The following is a 20,070-nucleotide window of genomic DNA, read 5'->3' as shown; positions in this document are numbered from 1 at the left end:
GTGCACAAGGACCTTGCCTTCCACGTACCAAGGGCAAACATCAATGCAGCAAACAATACCAAGCACTTCTCCACATCAAAGATGACCCTGAGAAGACCTGCCAAGAATGTGACTGCATCTGCCTCAGCTCCAGCTATCTGAGGGTCTGTGCTAGGCACAGCCTTCAAAGTATGCTGGAGCAGCAGTCATTGCAGATTTAAGGGGCTGGGATGTGGCTGTGGGTTTGGAGCTGATGGCGTCATGCAGGAGCCCTTCAGTCCACTGGGTTGGTTTTGTTCTTTTCTTTCTTTGCCTCCCCCTGCACACTGTGGTTCTGGTGCTAATTTTGAAAACAATGTGAGGGATAACTAAGGATGTTTTTGGTTGTAGCTGCACAGATAAATGTTCCCGCTGTTTTGCTCATTAAAGCAAACAGAACGTTGCTCATGATCTGTGGTGTCTGAGGCAGGGAGGGGCAGGTCCTGCAGAGAACAAGCCTGGTGTGAAAGGCCCTTTGGTTCCAAAGGCACCAGGAGCAGGATATGCTGACCCCTGCATTGCTATTTAAGTTTTCAGAGGGAGAGGCATCCACTTGGCACCGTAAGGTCCCCCCTGCCCCTTTGTGTAAGACAGACACATGGTTCTTCACTTCTGACATGCTTGTGTTAAAGACTGAGCAGGTTGAATCCCCAGTGGTGTGATTCTCAGGAGCTCTCCTGTTCCTCTGGGCAGTGTCACATCTGGAGTGGGGGGAGTAAGCTGCAAATAGGGAATTGAGCATAAATGTACTCTTGAACTTTTCCTTGCAAAAGATAAAGCTGCAGCAGACATCACCGTGGGTAGCGAATACTGATGAGACACAGTGTCTTGCAGTTCCCAAATACCATTCCTAAATGTGCTCCCTTATGCAAGACCTCAGAGGCCCAACTCTGTGGTTGAAACAGATGCTGTCTAAATTATTCATGTGCTAGCACTGGGCCAGCAAAATTGGTTAAATGCGTAGTTAATTCCAAAACACTTTCATTGGAATATTTGGGGTGGAGAAGCAAACCAAGAGCCTCCTGAGTGATCTTCTGCCTCACAGTGAGCTGAATGTCTGGACCAGTGTGTGCCAAGATGATGCTCTTGCACAACTCTGAGAGAAGGAAAAAATGATGCAAATAAGGTTGTGTTGATCCCAAAAATCGATGACACCTCAGTTGGCTAAGCTGACTGCTCACCTGGAGCATCCCACAGTCAGCTTTGAAGTGTGTTTTTGAAATCATCTTTCCATGTCACTGAGAAGTTACTCCTTTTGTTTTCCTTAGCCAGTATTGCCTTCATTTAGTTTTGTTGCAAAGAAAAAACAGTATGAAAAGTAATTTCACTGCATTTATTTTCAGATTGTTGGATTTTTATGTTTTCTGGTGGTTGTGTTGCTGGCATGGCAACGCTGTTGTTGTGCAAGCTTGGAAAATAAGAAAGCCTGAGTTATCAGTGTTGTTATAAATAGTTATTAAAGCTGACAGGATTTTAAATGTTATTATTAACATTCTTAATGTTAACTTGAGGGGTAGAGTGGGAGAATGAAACGCATCTCTGACTGTCTGGCAGCTGGTGGGAGCTCCCTGCAGGACTGTCCATAGCTGGAGCTTTGTCATCCTTTCTCAGCTATTCCTTGACTTGGGAAGGAGATAAAAAAGAATCTGGTTACTTTTCTGAACTTTGTCTGCTGGCACAGATCAGTTTATCTTGAGTTTTTGTGGTTTTGTGATAGGCTGTGATCAAGGCGTTGCACTTGATAGGTGTGTACTTTAATGGTGAAGTTTCTGTCAGATGTATGAATCCAGCTGCAATTGCCAGTGAGCTGGAAAAGCCTAAGGATGTAAGGCAATTTCCCTTATGTGAGACTCTGAAATGAGATGGGTATGACAAGGTACCAAAAAAACCCATATTTTATTATGCCAAGAGCATGGCACTTTTACAAGAACATGATTTTACCTCCATTAGTCAGTGTAGGTTGGGAAGTGATCCCAACAAATATGATACAAAATGTTTGCATTAAGGGCAGGATTGTTTTCTTTTCACTGAATTTTTGTAAATTGTGTGCAAATCTGTATTTTTAAGGAGCAAGTTCAATACGAATGTGAAGATTGGTGCCAAAACACATCTGTTAGCAGCTTTTAATCTTCACGTTTGACAAAGCATATAGATATGGACAAATTGTAATTTACATGATGAAACCACGGGGTGATGGATTGCTGCAGTGGTGTGGCACGGCATGGACAGGAAATAAATTTCACAAGATAAAAGGAAGGGACTGGAGTGCATTTGCTTCTATTAGGAGCTTTTACAGGGTATGTGTACTGCAGCATACTAGTACCTGGGCTCAGATCTACCAGAGTAAATCCTCTCCAGCAAATAAAGCTTTCTTTGGGACTCTGCTTTATTAGAAAGGAGATTATTTGGTTTTGAGGGTCATTCTAGAGTAGAGTTTGAATGAACTTGAGTTGCTTTCCAAGATAAACACAACCCCAGAACAAAGCATATCTGGGTTTACTGTTACATACAATGGCGTTTTAAGAGCTTGCACCTGGTGTGGCAGGACCAGCATTAAAAGCTTGTGAAGAATTGCCAGTGCAACATATGGCACATCCCACTGACAGAGCCAGAGTTGGTCTGGACCGGGTATGGGCCCTGTGCCAAGGGTTAAGGTTCTCATTGCAGTGATACACAGCAGTTAAGCATTTATCACTGTTGTAACAAGGTGTAATTGCTCATAATGTTACCTTAAACTCTCTCTTATAGATGATCTCTGCTTGTGCCTTCCTGTTGTTTTCTGACACCATAAAATGCCAACTCTGGACTGATGAATTTGTCCATTGTCTTCTTCTTCATCTGTATTAGCTGTATTGCACACTTAACAGCTTCCCTGTGGGTGATGCCCATCACTGATAGGGCTCAGTTCGGCAGTCACTGCAGGCTGGGGTTTGTCTTTTCCATTGCCCCTTTGTGATCACCCTCAGCTCAGCTCTGTGCAGGACTCAGAGCCACAAACCTACGTGGGGAATGAAGCGAAACCTCGTCCGCTTTTAAAATCATCCTGGGTCTTTGTTCAAAGGGCCTAATCCAAGCAACCATCGCATATCGTCTGCTGTGGAACGTGGGAAAGCAGCTTCAGTTTCCCCTGCATCTGCTGGGATTCTTGAAGATCAACCCCTATGAAATATCAAAGCAGGGGATGCTGCAGGCTTGCAGCCGCTCGGCGCTCGTGGGGTGAGGGGGGAACCTAAGATGGGAAGGGGCCTCCCGGGTCATGACTCTGCACGTGGGTTTTTGCAATTTGCTGCCGTGCAATCCCTCCCATAGAGCTGCAACTTTCCATGATAGGGTTGGGGAAGCTTCCTGCTCCTCTTTCAGCTTCGAACTACTCTAGCACTTGGCTTGTACCATCAACATTTTCCTAATTTTTCTTCCCGCAGACGATGCAGAGCACTCCTTTGAGGCCCAACAGTGCTAGAATGGCCAGGATCTGCTGATAAGCCTCAGGAGTAGGCACGGAGGTCCTGGAACCTACTGCCAAGTGACATAGGAAGGGATTGTTATCAGGGAAACAAGTAAACCACTAAACTGGAGCGTCCTTCAGAGCTCATCTCTGGGTGCAAAATGTTATTTAGTTCCCTCTTTCTCCTTGTAACTTTTTTGTTATGCAAGGACTGCACCATCTGGATGGCAGATGATACCTTTACATTTGTCTGTTTCCAGTTTTCCAACTATAAATCATCTGATTTAGCTGGTTTCTGTTGCTTGAGCTATTCCCAGTGTTTGAACCAGCTCTGCTTTAAAGCCATGCTGTCTCAATAGGGAGCTTTCTGCTGGGGCTCCTGCTTCCACTATTCCTTCCAAATATATATATATATATAAATATAAAACATATATATATTCTCTGAAGGATCTGAATCAGATTCCATCACCACCACAAATAGCTTTCTATATGGAGTCTCCTTTTGCTCAGCCAAACAGGCTCTTCATGGACAAAAAAAGGGTAAAATGCTATTTGATTAACATTGCTGGCCAGCCAAAATCCAGTACTGAGCTCCATCAGCTGCAGAAAATTGTCCTTCTGCCTCTCTAACCAGTTTGCTTGCCTACTGAAGGGAAAGTGTGGTTTTTCTGGGATTGTCAGAAACAGCAGGTTTTTATCTGTCATCTCTTCTCCTAAGAAAAGAGGGTTTAAAATTCTGCTGATGTTATTAACAAAGCCAGCCTGATTATGTAGCGCTTTTTTTCTGTTTTATTTTTGTTAAAATCTGTTGCTCCTAGTTTCCTGTGTTGCCACCTAGTTTTTGTACCAGAAGATCATGTTTAGTTTCTCCATATCCCTCACACTGTGATGAGCTTTGCAATAGTAAGGTCCTCAGCATACGTGTGGTACCAGATCTTCCTCATGTACATTCATCTCCATTCAGTCCTGTTGTGCTCTCTGCCATGAATTCTGTTCCCAGACCTCCCGAGATGGGATGTGGAGGCCATCCACATCTCCAGCTTTTTGTATTGAGTGGCTGCCCTCTTTCTCAGGGATGCTGTGTGTCTCCTCCAGCATGGTCTTGGATCACAACCTATTTAGAGCACTTTCCCTAAATGCCTTACAAGGAGTCTCAAGTGCATTGTTTAAAACACCAGAGACCACTTCTGTTTTGTCAGTGTATCTCTGATTGCATCTTAATTTTCTGTTTTCGTGTGTGGCTAATTAACACTTAAACTTGCTCTTGAGGGAGCTTCTCTGTTCAACACTTCAGACGGACCCGCCATGTGGTCGGCACTGGCGTGCTGGGATGGAGCTAATGCTCCTCGGACTGGCTGGGTGGAAATGGTTTCAATGAATGTTTTGAAGCTGGGCCAGGGAGTGAATCAAACATGAATGACCATGAGTCACGTTGGAAAATAGCCCTGTTGAGGGCTCGGGGGTGACATGCCTGCTGCAGACAGCTCTGCTCTCACGCCCAGCGGCTGCGCGAAGGCTTTGAGGGTCCTCCCCGCCTTGTCCTCAGCTGCAGGGTTGTAGCTGCCACTTCCTTCGGGTGTGGGGAACTGTTACTTAGCGTGATGAGTGCTGAGTGTAAATGAACCCGGGTGTCTGTCATGTAAATGCTGTGTTGCAGGAGTTGAATGTGAGATAAAGGAGCTGGTCTCTGTGCCGGAGAGCCCTGCTGGGCGATTGTCCCAGAAGAGCCAAGCGCAGTGTGTGCCGAGGAGGAGGGCACACTCCCGGCGGGTTTGGTACAGGATAATGGCAGATACCCTGTCTTGGACACTTTTTCCTGAGAAATCCCTGCATCATCTTCTTCAGCACGTATTTTCAGCAGGGCTCAGATAATGCAGCCTTGTGTGACATCATTTGACTTGGCCGCATTTTACTGCCTTCCCTGAGTTTGAGTGCTGCCTATGCCCTTGGAGTTCCTGTCCTTGCAGGCCTGGGAGGGGTCCCACGACACATGAGGTGTATTGCAGTGCAAGTTATGTTTTGCAGAGATGGGGGGCTGTCTTTGTCCCCTGGAGTGGCAGGTACACCCAAGGAAGTGAGCCAGACCCCTTCATCTGTTCCCCACATCCCTGGACCGTGTAGGCATGGAGCTCTGACCAGATGGTGATGGTGATGGCTGACCCCATTGCATCTCCTCTGCACAGCTCTGTCTCACGCACCTTGGGGTAAATGTGTGGGTTAGTGACTGAGGGCTAATTTTCTTCTCTTTTTTTCTCTTTTAAAGGTGAACCCCACGCCGCAGGGCACGCGAGCGCTGCTGAAAATGATGTACTGCCCATACTGCCGAGGTCTGGTATCAGTGAAGCCCTGTTACAACTATTGCTTTAACGTCATGAGAGGCTGCTTGGCCAACCAAGGGGACTTGGACGCTGAATGGAATATCTTTATGGGTAAGGCAATAGGGGTTAAAACTGCGTATGAGTCTACACTGATACTGTGTCCCTCACCTGAATGGCTTTGTGAGTGGCTGTGCTTAGCTATAGCAGGTTTTTCAGGTATCTGTGATGGATATCTTTTCCTTCCACACCTCTCTATACAGCACACCTTTTGCCATTCACATTAACATATAAATAAATGAGACTTATGTTATGCCAGTGACATCAGTTGCAGCAAGCTTTAGGAGCACGGAGCTGCCATGTGCTTGTAGGATTGGAGTGTCTCTTCTTGCTGGACCAAGCATGTGTGCAGTCTGTTTTTTCCATACTACTTCTTATACATTATTGTCACTGTACAGCTGTCCTTCCCAAAGCCAGTTTTCTTCTTCAGCAGCCTGGGAATCTTCCTGCCAGCCATGATGAGCTTTGGGAAAAGCTGAAGACCTGGATTTTACATTAAAAAATTGAATAGGACATGTGTCTGAATCTGTTTTTAAACAGCTCATTTGGCGCTCAGCCACCATCCTTTTGCACTGTTGATAGATCTTGCGTGACGCTATGTGAGTGCTTTTGCCATCCTCTTCCTCCTGGTTTTTATTTCTCTTCCGTGCTTACCCACGGTATCATTAAATACATGAAATTTAGACTGAAATGTTAAATTCCTCCTTGGGTCAAGGCTCATCAGAACTGGCAATGCATCACATTTTGTGGGCACAGGCAATAGATAATGTTAAATGTTTTCATTTGTGCTCCCTTTTCCAGGAGGTTTGATTTATCTGTGATTGAGCATCCTTTGGGAGCAGTCGCTTCACTCCAGTTAATGTGTGATGAAGTGCACATGTAAAGTATCTGCTGCTACTGAAAAGGCTGCGGTACTCTTCCCATCCCACTCAGGGAAAAAAAGACTGTTAGAAAGAAAAGATTTCCTTTTCATTGAGCTGCAAGATAAAAAAAATAAAGGGAAATTGCTGATAGTTGGCATTTGAGGCTAGATTTACATCTTAGAATGTGTTTTTGCATGTTTTGTGTACTGGATTTTCACTTTGCTGCTCTGCCAACTGGGTATGTGCAGGGTGTTATTTTCAGAAGGCGGTTTTTTTGTGTGTGTACTCCATATAGGGAGTTAAATGTGACACTAAATTGGGTTTCCAAGTCATTCTCTGGGAGGCTGACACCCCCCCCCCCCCCCCCATTCCTCTCAGCCGTCTTTCTCATGAGAATATTAAGTATTTCAACTACAATTGTTGCTGAAATAGCTCAAAGCCAGGAGACTTGCAAACATCTAGTCCAAGTAGAAAAGAGGAATCCCATGAAAGGGAAGGGCATAATGCCAGAAAACAGACAAAAGCACAAGCAGCTAATTGCTGTAGGTGGTATGCAGCTAAAAACTAACCTCGGGGGAAGCCGGCGAGCCCTGTCACACGAGACTGATCAGGGACTGCATACAATAATTAACATTATTAAACAAGACAAAATAAATACATGTGATTCCAGGTTGGAAGCAAAGCTTTCCTCTTGAAATGCTTCCTTCCCAAGGGGCTTCCTGCCCACTCATTACCTAAGTATGGTATTAAGCTTCATTACATTTATTGGCAGTATTTGCTTGTTTCTTGAACTCCGGATTGATGCCTGCAGTGGAGTACAGATACACGAAATTTAAGCTGTGCTTTCTTTATAACAGCTTAATAACTGAACAGGTGCTGGTTATGTTCCAGATTTTGGTTTCTATCTCAACTTGCCTCTCGAGACAAATTAAATTACGTAGATCTGGTGTTTAGGGCAGGGCATATGCCACAAATCTCTTGTGTGTTTGTGTTTATATATTTAAATTAAATAAATAAGGAAGACCAAAAAAAATCCTCTCAAAACCACTCCAGAAAATCCCCAAAACCCACCTGCATGAGCTCAATGCGATTTTGCATCGTGGGTTTAAGTACCAAATTAATGGCAACAATTTATTACAAGTCAAAATCCGATTTTGAAACTAGCAAATCAGTTTAAATATAGTTAAACAGGAGAACTTGCAACAAATGCTGCAAGTCTATATGAATTTGGGTGCATGTGCATATGAAATACTCATGTGTGTGTTAGTTGGTCTATATGTAAGTCACTTATGTAAAGCTTTTCCAAGCTGGAATGTAACGTTTGTAGGTTTTTTGAGACAAGAAGACTTTGTAATTCCTTATTTCTCCAAAGTACCATTTAAAGCTGTGGAGTATGAAATAATGACTGAATTGTACTCTTTTCTCCCCTTTAACTATCTAAATTATTTCTCCCTCTATTCCTGACACAATTGTACACCAATTAGACAGGGGTATACTTTGTTTCAAACAGGCTATTGGGGGGTTGGAGCTTTCTTGAATGAACAGTGTTAATCTCCAGTGCCTTTTCATGATTTTTTTTTCCCCCACAAAGGTTTACTCTGCTCAAAGATGTCGAATTCAGGCTCCATATACATATCTGGAGTACTACTTTGTGTGCAAAGAATTTTTTTCCCCTTTAAAAAAAAAAAAAGATTGTTGTTAATGAATGGTCAAGGTCTTCCCCCTCCTTCCCTCCCCTTTTAAATCAGATCTTGGGGTTAAGACTGAAAACTGCCTTTTGTTCTTCAAGTCAGACAGTGAGGCTGAAGATGTGGGTTTCTGATTATTGGTGGCACAATGCAAAAGAATTGCTTTCCTTCATGAGAGCGAGGTGCTTTGTTGCCAAGGATTGTCTCAATGCCAGTAGCAAGGACAAATGTATGCAAGAGGAAAAGGGTCTTTAAGGGATGGTGCTAGATGTTTGTGGCTTGTTTCCCCCCCCTCCCCAGTGCACTTCTATCTCCCTATCACAGGGCGGAGAGACTGTCTTTGTCGTGCTGTGTGTTTGTAACACATGGCCAGGGTACATTTTTCACTCCATGGAGCAAAGCTGAGCCACCTCACCATGGTTTATAAATAGCAATTACTGTGCACCAGAGCTGGGGCAAAATAATTGCTGTTTATAATCAACTCCTCTCTACCAATAATGGAAAATCTTTCTTGGGAGAGGCATGGCTCCAAAGATTCATTCCTGGTGCTGGAGCAGTGTCCTCCCCTCCTGCGGGCAGCGGTGCCGGCGGTACCCGGAACCCCAGCCAGCCTTATTAACGTCAGCCGGGGCTGCCAGAGGGAACCGCTGCTCGCCAGCAGCTGGGGACACCAGCCAGCTCCTGGTGGGAGGTAAAAGTTTGCAGGATGCCTCCAAAATCAAAACTGCAGATGAGGGAGAGCCCCCCCACCCTCAGCCTCTTTCTCCCCTCCCTGCTTTTTAATGAAAGTTTATTTCGTTTAGCGCTCCTTGCCTGTATCAACCCCAACTCCAATTATTACTTTTCTTATCTTTTCTTGCCAGCTTTGGCAGCTCTGCTGGAGGCCGAATGCATTTTCTCTATCGGCAGTCAAAGCAGAGGCTGCATTCCTGGGCTGTGATACATGGAACGCCATGGCACCCCTGCTAACAAAGGACCCAATTCGCTCTACATTCCCATGGTCTTGTGGATGGCCTGCCCGGCTCAAAGTTTACAAAGATGCCAAACAGCCAGAAGAATTGGGGTTTATGTTTCCTTTCAGTCTTTCACAAACACTTTATTGATCTGTGGCCTTTCCTGGCCACTTGGAGAATTAAGTAGTTACAAAATGGAATGATTTTCCTTTTTTTTTTTTTTTTTTAAAAAAAACCCTGTGCATTTTGTGTGTTTTATTATCTGCCTATTCATAATATTTTTATTTGAAATGAGAGGCTTCCTGCAAGCTGCACGGGGATGTTCTTTATGCGCGTGAAAAACCCCAAAAGCTTTGACAGTGATGAACACATTTAAGTTGTGCTCCACTTGTTTACAAAAGTCTCCATTTGGTAGCACATCAAAAGCATTTTTCTCTCCTCCGGCACAATGGTATATTCATGCTAGCAGTCATTACTCAGAGATTTGAAGCATCACTTTATTGGAGCCCACCACAATACAGTCTAAGACTCTTTGTTTCATTTGTTATTACCTTCTCTCCCCCCCCCCCTTTTTTTTTTTTTTAATGCATTTAGTTCAGACCTGTTTGTAGTCCCTGACGGCTAAATTCCAGCCATGCCCTGCACCAGCTCTGTCACTGATGCTGGTGGTGTGTGCCTGCAGAGCCAAGGGCTTTCCTGAGGACTCCAGCTCCTCCTGAGGTTCACTCCCTAAATGCCCACACCTTGGTGGAGCTGCATGAGTGAGAGTGGGTTAATCCACTGATAGTCCTTTGACTAACGCTGAACAAAACTTTAGAATATTGAATTTTCTTTAAAAAGTGGATTTACAGGCTAGGAAGGCATCTACAGTTCATGTGGGAGTTTTGGTGTTGGATTATTATTATTACTCCTCCTCGTCCTCTATTATTATTATTTTACATGCACATGTAGCTTAATTATATATTTGTCACCAGTTTGTGGGGTTTTTAATGTAGTTTAACATGACTTGGGCAAAGCTATTACTAAATTGTTCTGTATGTCAGATTTCTTTATAGGGCTTTAACAGATAGCCAGAGCCCACAGAAGTTTTCTGCTTGTTGAAAATACCTTCTGCACTTAGGAGGAGGATGAATGTCATGAGAAACACTTTTCAAGATTAATAGACTAACTGTGGAACACCCATTCTCCTTAATGGAAGGGAACAGGCGTATCTTAGGAGCAGGGAGGAGCTCCTCAGGGCCAGAGGGACCTGACCTCCCTCATCACTCAGGCTAGGAAAAATTGAAGAATTAAATGCAATCAGAAAAAGATGAGTCTGTGGCAGAGCATCATGAAGTGATGCAGGAGATGAGAGAAACAAATGCTTTGTGGTTGAGGGACCACAGTGAAAACTACCGTTAAATTAAGATTGTGGTGGGTGAGAAGAAACAAGAGCTTAGTGCCAGGTGCGTACCTGGAGGCAACTTCTAGGGGAAAACTGGAGATAGGATGTAAAAACAATACAAGGTGAAAGCCTTAATGCCAATTGCCAATAGTAATTTCCCAGAGGAAGTAGTGGATGTTCAGTAGCTGCTGTGTTTAATGATGCATTTGATGAGGACGTGCATGTCAGCACAGGAGGAGTGACCTAGTGTTGGCTGAGGGACTTCCCTTCTCCCCTTGCCTAGAGATGTGCCAAACAGATTATGAGTGCACAGCGTTCACGGTGGTCTCACATAAACTCCCTCAGACTCCGTCGTGCAAATTGTCCATGTAATGCTGGGAGATGCAATCCTTGGCTTCCCTGGGTATGAAACAACGTATAGCTGTCTGTAAGAGAGAAATGGTATCAAGGATCACCTTGGACCCATACAAGTTGGTGTCTTGTGCTCAGGACCAGCATGAGGAAGCCGGTGGCTTTGAAAGCAGCCTTGAAAAACAAATGACACAAGGCAACCTTTAATAAATGAGCACGGAGCGGAGGGTGTTAGTAATGCTTGTTCTGATGGGAGGAGCTGATTACAGGCTGCTGTTGGCAGGCTGCAATGGCTCCCCCTCATTTAACGTGGCTTTTGATGTATATGAGCCCATGGTTTGGTGCTGGCAGCCTCTAAGAGCCTGGTGAAGGTGTAGGCTCTGAGAAAGGAGTAAAATGTTTCCTGGAGACGTGCGCTGGTCAGAAGCAGCGCTGCAGTGGTTAATGTCTGTGCGCTCAAACTGTTATCCTTTGTACCCGTTATTCTCCATTAAAAACCTTCATTCATCTCTTTCTGTGTTAGATTCGATGCTGCTGGTAGCAGAAAGGCTGGAGGGTCCCTTCAACATTGAGTCAGTCATGGACCCCATTGATGTGAAAATTTCAGATGCGATCATGAACATGCAGGAGAACAGCATGCAGGTTTCTCAGAAGGTAAATGGGCCAAGAGGACAGTTGGGATTTATTTATTCATTGTATTTTATTTCACTATTCTCGTCAATATGTTTTTTCCTGAGTGCCCTTTCAAATACATGTATAAAACTGATGTATGATTTTGGGCAGGGGCTGGGTTGAAACCTGGAGAAGGGAAGCTTTTGTGACCTCCCATTTCATAAAATCCTTTCCTTCTCTCGCATAGGTTTTCCAGGGATGTGGCCAGCCAAAATCACTTGCCCAAAGCCGGACTGCTCGCTCTGTCTCTGACAGTGCTTTCAGTGCTCGTTTCAGACCCTACAACCCTGAGGAGCGGCCAACTACAGCTGCTGGCACGAGCTTGGACCGACTGGTGAGTGCCTGGTTCCTGCTGGTACCACAGAGGTGCTTCACACCTATGTACCGCAGTGTATAATTTTCCATTTTTAATGTATAGGGTTTCTTAATATTCCTTGGCTGTCTTTAACATTCTGAGGGGTGTAATCTGCCCATGGCTCTAGACATGAATTACCTCAACGCTTCTATGTCAGAGAAGTGCCTGTGTTAAAGGCTTGGCTTATGAGTAATATGTGTTTGAGGAGCAGTGTTTAATTTTGTATTAAAGAAGTAAATCAACCATCAAAACACGCAGCCTGAAGATCTGGCCTGTGTACGTCTGTTGTGATAAAAAATACTTTCCTTACTTTGCTTTTAATGAGTGTTTGGTATTCTGGATTATGTTTTGTATTTCTTTTTTTCTCTGACTTAATAGGTTACTGATGTGAAAGAGAAGCTGAAGCAAGCCAAAAAGTTTTGGTCATCTCTCCCTGGCAACATCTGCAATGATGAAAAGATGTCTGTAGGCACTGTCAATGAGAACGAGTGCTGGAACGGGAGCGCCAAGAGCAGGTTTGGCGATGCTGCCTCCCCTGGTTAACCCTCTCCCTCTTGCCTTTCCCAGTGTGCTGGCCTCTCTCCCTGAGCCCTCTTCTCCTACAGGAATGACTCCAGCTCTCCCAAGACAGGCTGTTGCCATTACCCCTCTTGTTTTTGTAGATGGAAGAGCTGGAACACAAGGCGAAAGGGTTGTCCAAGCTTTATGTGGGGGTTTGCTTTAGAGGAGGGAACTAAGTGTAAATACCAAATAGGGCACCTCTTCTTGGACTTAGGCCTCTTATTGTTTGTTTATGGGTTTGGAGAAATGATCTGTACAAAATGCTGTCTCACAGCCACCTGTACAAAATGCTGTCTCACAGCCACAGAGAGGGATGCTTGTGTTGTCTGACAGTTCTGCAGCCCCAGTGCCCCCAGTTGGTATTTCCACCAGGAACTGGTTTCTTTATTGAGCAAGGGCAGGGGGGGATGGAGCCTGGAGATCTCCACTGCTGAGGTCAGTGGCACAAGGGGGACAGTGGTTTCATTCACAATTTTGATGAAAAAAAGAGTTACAAAACTCTTTTTTTTTCTTGTAAGGAAGAAATTGCCAACACATGAGTAAGCCAAAGTTTTCTGTCATATGGTTTATGTAACTGTTTAACTTTTATTTTGGAAATACATGTTTCTTTTTTTTTCCTCATTGCTTACTGAGGAAATAAGCACGATCCAAGATGTTCCATTAAAAAAAAAGAAACAGTTGTCCAGGGTTTTCCAGCAGTTTTTTTTAAGTAGTAGCAGTTTTTGCCCTTGATATTTTTGGGCCACAGGACTAAGCCATACCTCTTAAATTTTGCACTGTTTTGTGTGTGCCTAAAACTCTGCCATGCTTGGTCAGGGTGATGCTTTGGGTCTCTGTGACAAGAAGGGGATCTGCCTCCTAAAGTCTTGTTTATCAGCAGCTTCTACGGAGCTTTTCATACCAAGTATCCCCATTGTGTGCAGGGGCCACACGAGTACAGAGGGAGATGGAGACTTGGCAGCACTGGGCAAGGAGACAGAGGGGAGGCTGGACTTGTGGGGTTGTGCAGGATAGTTTGCTTTGCTGTTAGCATTTTCTCAGTGACTCTGAGAAGCTAAAAGCTTGGTAGTCTTAGTCACTTTGGTCTCCGACTTCTTTGCAACGTATAATATTGATCACAAATAATAACAAAACTACCGTCATCAATAATCATCATCATTGTCACTCCCATATACAGGACAGGGTTTGAGCATACTCTTCAAATGTATGCTTTGTCTCACTGCCTGGTCTCCAGAATCACTAGACTGTGCTGAAAGCTTTTCTCTCTCTCACGATACTGATGTTGGCATCAGAACTAAGAAAAGTAATGTTTGCTTCTGTTAAACTGATTTTTCTAGCAAGTCAGGTAATTGGAGGAAGGAGAAATGTGTCCTATCCTTGCTCCATAAGATGTGCTTCAAAGACCAGTTTCAGGAGATGTATTCTGTTGGATTTTGTTGCTCAGTCTCTCTTTTAAACCAGGAGGCTGTACCTGTGTTCTGACCTGAGCATGCATGCCTTCTGAAGCTGAGCAGTTTGGCTCTTCCCTGCTCCGATGTATGGGGCTACAGGTTCTCATCTTCAGCATCACAGGTGTTTCTCCTGCTGGGGTTATTAGGGAAATTGCATCTCATATCTGCATGGTGAGAAGCACACATTCAGTACCCCAGCTGGATGGTTAAGGTGCATTATGCAAAGCCAGAATGACACGCTTGCCTCCAACAGTTGCTGTAGGTTCCTCTGGGATAACTATGGCCTCGAAGGTTGTTTTCCCAAAAGTGCCATCTAACTGGGCATCAAGGCATCTCAGCACCTTGTTTTGCTCTGTTGCCTGCAGCAAGCTGATTTATGCTTTTGAAAGCCATTATTACTATAAACCCTAGATCTTCTTTCTCTTTTTAAGTTGGGGAGAAAATTGTCCTTCCCCTGCCTTTGTGGCGCAACATAAATGAAAACAGTGTTTATTTCCACATGCTGCAGAGATTGCAGGGAGGGAAGATGGGGTAAGAAGCCAGAGAAGTGCTTTGTGAGGTTTAGCACGTGGGAAGATCACACTGTGCTCCGAGTATCACCCAGACTGAAAACAGGGATGGCATTGCCAAGTTCCCATGCTGTCACCCTTTGGCACGGGGACCCTGCCGAGCTGCAGCTCTGGTACCAGCAGGAATGGTTTCTTTTCAGGTATGACTTTGCAGTGACTGGAAATGGCTTAGCGAGTCAAGTGAATAACCCGGAGGTCGAAGTTGATATTACCAAGCCAGACATGGTGATTCGCCGGCAAATCATGGCTCTGCGGGTGATGACCAACAAGCTGAAGAATGCGTACAGTGGGAACGATGTCGACTTCATTGACATAAGTACGTTTGCTGTGGTTTGCCTTTTGCTGTTTCTTTTTTCCCTTTTTAATTGGATTTCATGCTAACACGGGGTAGCTGGTTAAGCTTCAGCTGTGGGTAAGCGTGTTAGTAAAGAGGGTGGGACGTGGCATCTCTAACAGGCTGCCTGAAGAGGATTGCTCCCACAGAGTCATCAAACAGTTTGCATTGGAAGGGACTTTGAAAGGTCATCTGGTCCAACCCCCCTGTCATGAGCAGGGACATCTTCAATTAGAACAGGTTGCTCAGAGCCCAGTCCATCCAGCCTGACCTTGAGTCTTTCCAAGGATGGGGCACTTATCACCTCTCTGGGCAAGCTGTGCCACTGTTTCACCACCCCTCATAAAAAAATCTCTTCCTTATATCTAGTCTAAATCTACCTTCTTTTAGTTAGCCCTTGCCCTGTCACAACAAGGTGTGCTGAAAAGTTTGTCCCCACCTTTCTTATAAGCCTCCTTGAACTATTGAAAGGCTGCAGTAACATTTCATTGGGACCTGCTCTTCTCCAGATCGAACAATATCAGGTCTCTCAGCCTGTCCTCATAGGACCCTGTTCCAGCCCCTCAGCATTTTTGTGGCCTCCTCTGGACTTGCTGCTGCAGATCCTTCCTACGTTGGGGGCCCCAGATCTGGATGCAGGACTCCAATTGGGGTCTCAGGAGCAAAGTAGAGGGGGCAAATCCCCTCCATCGACTTGCTGGTCACACTGCTTTTGGTGCAGCCCAGGACACACTTGGCTTTCTGGGCTGCAAGCGCACATGGCCCAGATTTGACAAATGCCCACAGAAGTCACATTAACCAGAGGACCCACTCTTACATCTCGCAGATATCAAACCAGCCATTCTCTTTTGCCATTTCCCCCTTCTGCCTTCTGCCCTGGGGCTGCAGGCAGCAGAGGAGGACAGCAGGTGTGTTTGTCTCCCGCAGGTGAGGAGAGCAGCGGGGAGGAGAGTGGCAGCGGCTGTGAGCTCCAGCAGTGCTCCCCGGAGTTCGAGTTCAACGCCACCGAGGTCACTCGGAACTCCAACAAGAGCGATAAGAACGTGAACACTTCTGCCGCTGCCAGGAGCAATCTATCACAAGCAGTCTTGCTCCTTAGCATTTTGTTCTTGGCCATGCAAAGACAATGGAGATAATTGTGCAGCATAGGGGGGGGAAAGACTTTTATTATCAAAGGTAGAAGGCATCTGCTTTCACTTTTATACCATCTAGAGACTTTGCTTTTTAAGTTAATGGACAACAGTGTACAGTTTTTACTATGTTGCCACTGGTTTTAAGATACTGATTTTTTTTTTTTTTTTCCCTTGCTATTCTGGGAATAACAGGAACGGGGACTACCAGTCTATCCCGTTCACCAAGAGTCCATTTTAGAGGTGGATAACAAAAATGTATATACAAGCCTGTAGTTAGCTCTACATTTGTGTCTTTATCACTTCTTTTTTTTTTTCTTTTGCTGTATTTCTTACAAAAACAAAAACCCCAGGGTCTTCTCTTGGCCTGTAACAAGTATGTGTTTCTGAAATGAGAAATATCTGTACAGAAGCAGGTTTTATTTATCCTGTAATCTTACGGGGAAAAAATAATTGCCCAACAAGCAGAAAATGTTTCATGTAGTTAACTTCCCATTTATCCACATTATGTTAGTTGCCTTATCTGGAGAGAGGTGGAAGTCATTTGTCTTTATTATGCGGTAAAACAGAAGGCAGAGCCGGTCAGCGTGCCAAGGGCCCCATTTGTATAGGGCATCAATGCCAGGAGCGGGTTGTGCTTGCTTTACAGGAGTTTTGGTTAAAGTGGAAGGGACTACAGAGAATTCCCGTTCTGCAGACGCTGAGAAGAGGTGTCATTTGCTCCCCGGGATCCTTACAATTGGCTGTAACTCCTGTGGGTCAGTTCCTGACGTGCATCCCCCATGGGAATGAGGCATTAAACTTGTTCGGTTGGAAGCAACTTGGTCGTCTCGCAGGTCCAAATGCCAACTTGTGTCTTGTCTGCAAATTTGTTAGGTGAATGCTGGATTGATATTTTTTTAATTGTTTTGGTTCTGGTTTTAAGGAGTCCTTTGTGGGAGGGTAGGTGGGGGGTGTTGGGTTTGTTTTTACAAGAGTTTTGTTTCCTCTCCAATGAGGGCAAAAGGGGGAAGAAGCAGGCACTGTTGCATTCAGATGGGAGTAGGAGCAGGCAGGAACTGGCAGGGCTGAGGACACCTCCTTTTTTGGTGTTTGGTCTCCTGGGAGCTGATGCCCAGCACCTGTAGCTTTTTGGCACTGCCTGAGACACCCTCCTCTCTCTACCTGTGCTGTTGCAGTTGGAACAGTCTTGTGGTGAACAGCAACTCATGAATAAAAGAAGTGTATATTTTTAAGAACAGAAATGAAATAATTTTGAAAAGAGTTTAGCAAAAGCAAAGTATTCGGAAAGACTCAAAATTATTCTGCACATCTCCTGCTTTGGGTAGCCTTCAGGTCTGACTGGACACTGAGATCCAGCCAGGAGAGCAATCCGGAGAGAGAGAGGGTTTGCTCTACTCCACCCTTGTGTCATAAAGGATAATTTTCTATTTTTATATTGAAGCATTAATTACTTGTTAGCTCAGGGTCAGCATTATATTCAACTTTATTTTCACACCAAATTTCTGCAAAGCTATAAAGACGTATTCTTGGCTGGTATAAACAATCCTGGAGGCTTAATTTTACTAGAAGTAGCCAGTTATTTATTAAAACATGATGTTAGTAGAGTTAGGGATATTCTGGCTAGATTATTTTTCTTTAGAAAATAAATCATGGAACCATAAAATTGAAAAAGTTATAAATTTATGTGTGGGAAAAAATGGATTGTAAATAGCTAAGTTGCCTTGCAAGGAATTGGAAAATGTGCTGATACTTAGAAACTACCTCAGTTCTGAGGAATTTCCTTTCTAGCTTTGAGTGCTATTGCATTTACTTGGTAGAAGTGAATCTGGTCTCCAATATGTAGCTGAAAGAGTTATCCCTATAGACCTTGTTAGATTGTTTTTAATTTAGAGGGTTGAACTACATCCAGCTGTTTTCTTTCAGCTAAGTTCCCTAACAAAGAGAATTTCTGAATTAAATATTGCTGATGGTTTCCATGACTTTTCCTGATTTGTTTGGTTTCATGGCATTTTCTGATTGCCCTTTAATTATTTAAATGGTTCTAGCCATTTGAATTTTAATCCTGAAATAAACAAACCTTAGATGCACTACCATTGTAAATATATCGCAGTAAGGTCTGACTGGATAACCCTTCTGGCTCATACCCAGCTGGCAGGCCAGCAGAGCTAAATGAAGAAAGAAAGAATAAAAAAAAATTAAACTTCTTCAGAGTTCAGAGATTGGTGGAACAAAAGCTCTTGTGTTCGGAGGGGCTGCCTGCTCCAGCATCTCCCTTCTTGGCGTAAGTGTTCACATGTAAGAAAGTTGCTTGTAAATTCTCCTGCTTCTGAGCGTTTCTGCTCAGAAAAGAAAAACACTTCTGAATTTATATTTATCGTTTTACAACTAATTGCTTACTAATTATTATTCCTTAATTTGTTACAAGCCACCAATGCAAAGACCTTTCATCAGTTTTAGGTGTGTCCAATCGACTTCGTTAATAGCACAATGATCTTCCGCTCTATAAAGGACAGATTTGTCACCCGGGGCTACCGGAAACAAGAGTAAACATCAATGTAGGATGATCAAAAGTTGTGTTCCTGCTTTTATTTTGTGTTTGTGTGTGAAATTGGCTCTCTGACATGAGCTTGTAAACTAAACCATACGGGTTGGGACAAGGCATAATGTTGACTTCATGGAAGGCATGTGCTCCCCTCCTTCCGGTATTTCCTTTTTTTCCCAATATGCATTGCCATTATGAGCATGATTTAAAGAAAAAATTCCCATATGTAGGATTAATGGAGTTGGTAACGAGCTTCAAATGCAAAATGAAACAGAAAGGTGGTGTCCTTGGCAGCACGGGAGGTGCTGTCTCCCAATGAGCTGGAACAAAAAAATCCAGACCTTAAAAGGACTTTAAAACTTTAACAGCTCAGGTGCCTTTCCTGAAACACGTGCAGCTCAGTGCTGCCACAGCCTTGCAGGCAACAGGTGGAGGGGGAAAAGAAGAGCACTTAATGGGACTGCTGTGGTCAGAGTGTTTCAAAGGAGAGCACGTGATGGGACTGCTGTGATCCGTCTCTTGCTTTTGCTGTGATGGGTGGAGCCTCCCCAAGTCCGGGCAAATGACCAGAGCAATAAGAGGAGTCCATCCACACCCCAGGGCAGGGTTCTGCTTCTCCCCCTGGCTGAACCAACCTGGGTTTGTCCTCACGGGCAGGGTGATGTATTAACATTGAGAGGTGCAACCTCTCAGTACAGTGGTCATTTCTTAGACCAGATGGTGCTGAAGTTTCCATCGCCATCCCCTAATTGCTTTGCTGTATTTAAGCCTTGCTGGACTGGGCAAGCCCTCTGGTGTGGTCCTGGCTTCTTTCTCATGGTAGCGTCTGGCACTGGGCATCTTGGAGCATGGCACATAAAAATTCCTTCTGTCTGTTGGGATGCTTTTAACAATCATATGTCCCAAAGTAATTGCCAGCCCTGTTTGTCTCCTTTCCCACAAAGCCACCCTCTTCCCTCCTACCTGAGAATGTGGCAGTGTCCCCCCATGGTGACAGCAGTAGCCAGATCAGTGACATCTGGCACTGAGGGCTGCTTCCCTGCTCATGCCCTTTGCTTGCCAGCATAAAACTGCAGCATTTTCTCTTGTCCCTGGGAAAGCCTGTGCCACTGGCACTGCTTGGAGTGGCAGACACCCACATCCTGCCAGCGCTGGTAATCCTGGAGCATCCTGGAGACTCTGTGAGTACTAAGGTCTGGATGTGTGTAGCTGGTGGGCATTGCTGCTGCAGGAAATCCGAGCCTGGATAAATCCACCTCTGATTGTTGGAAGAAAATAACTTGAACTTTTGAGGGTTTTTTTTAATGCTGATGGCTTTTTTTTTTTTTCTATATAAGCTGTACTGACTGAGATAACTGCAGTGTCTCTGCCAGATG

At 44.5% G+C, this 20,070-nt stretch overlaps 1 protein-coding gene across 1 annotated transcript in view; it reads left to right on the top strand.

Moving 5' to 3' along the window:
* Positions 1-18,722, top strand: part of GPC4 (glypican 4) — a 67,866-nt gene extending 49,144 nt beyond the window's left edge. Inside the window, exons 4-9 of the mRNA XM_027899362.1 lie at positions 5,727-5,892; positions 11,601-11,731; positions 11,937-12,083; positions 12,483-12,619; positions 14,826-15,001; positions 15,947-18,722. Of these exons, the coding sequence (XP_027755163.1) occupies positions 5,727-5,892; positions 11,601-11,731; positions 11,937-12,083; positions 12,483-12,619; positions 14,826-15,001; positions 15,947-16,155 (966 nt within the window). The 3' untranslated portion in view covers positions 16,156-18,722. The remainder of the gene's footprint in view (positions 1-5,726; positions 5,893-11,600; positions 11,732-11,936; positions 12,084-12,482; positions 12,620-14,825; positions 15,002-15,946) is intronic.
* The last annotated feature ends 1,348 nt before the right edge of the window (positions 18,723-20,070 follow it).

The sequence above is a fragment of the Empidonax traillii genome, unplaced genomic scaffold (genome assembly GCF_003031625.1).
Source record: "Empidonax traillii isolate 1590-97213 ecotype Southwest subspecies unplaced genomic scaffold, ASM303162v1 scaffold20:size5563877, whole genome shotgun sequence".
Classification (NCBI taxonomy): Eukaryota; Metazoa; Chordata; class Aves; order Passeriformes; family Tyrannidae; genus Empidonax; species Empidonax traillii.
The sequence above is the reverse complement of the archived record's forward strand: the minus strand, read 5'-3'. Positions and strand labels throughout refer to the sequence as shown.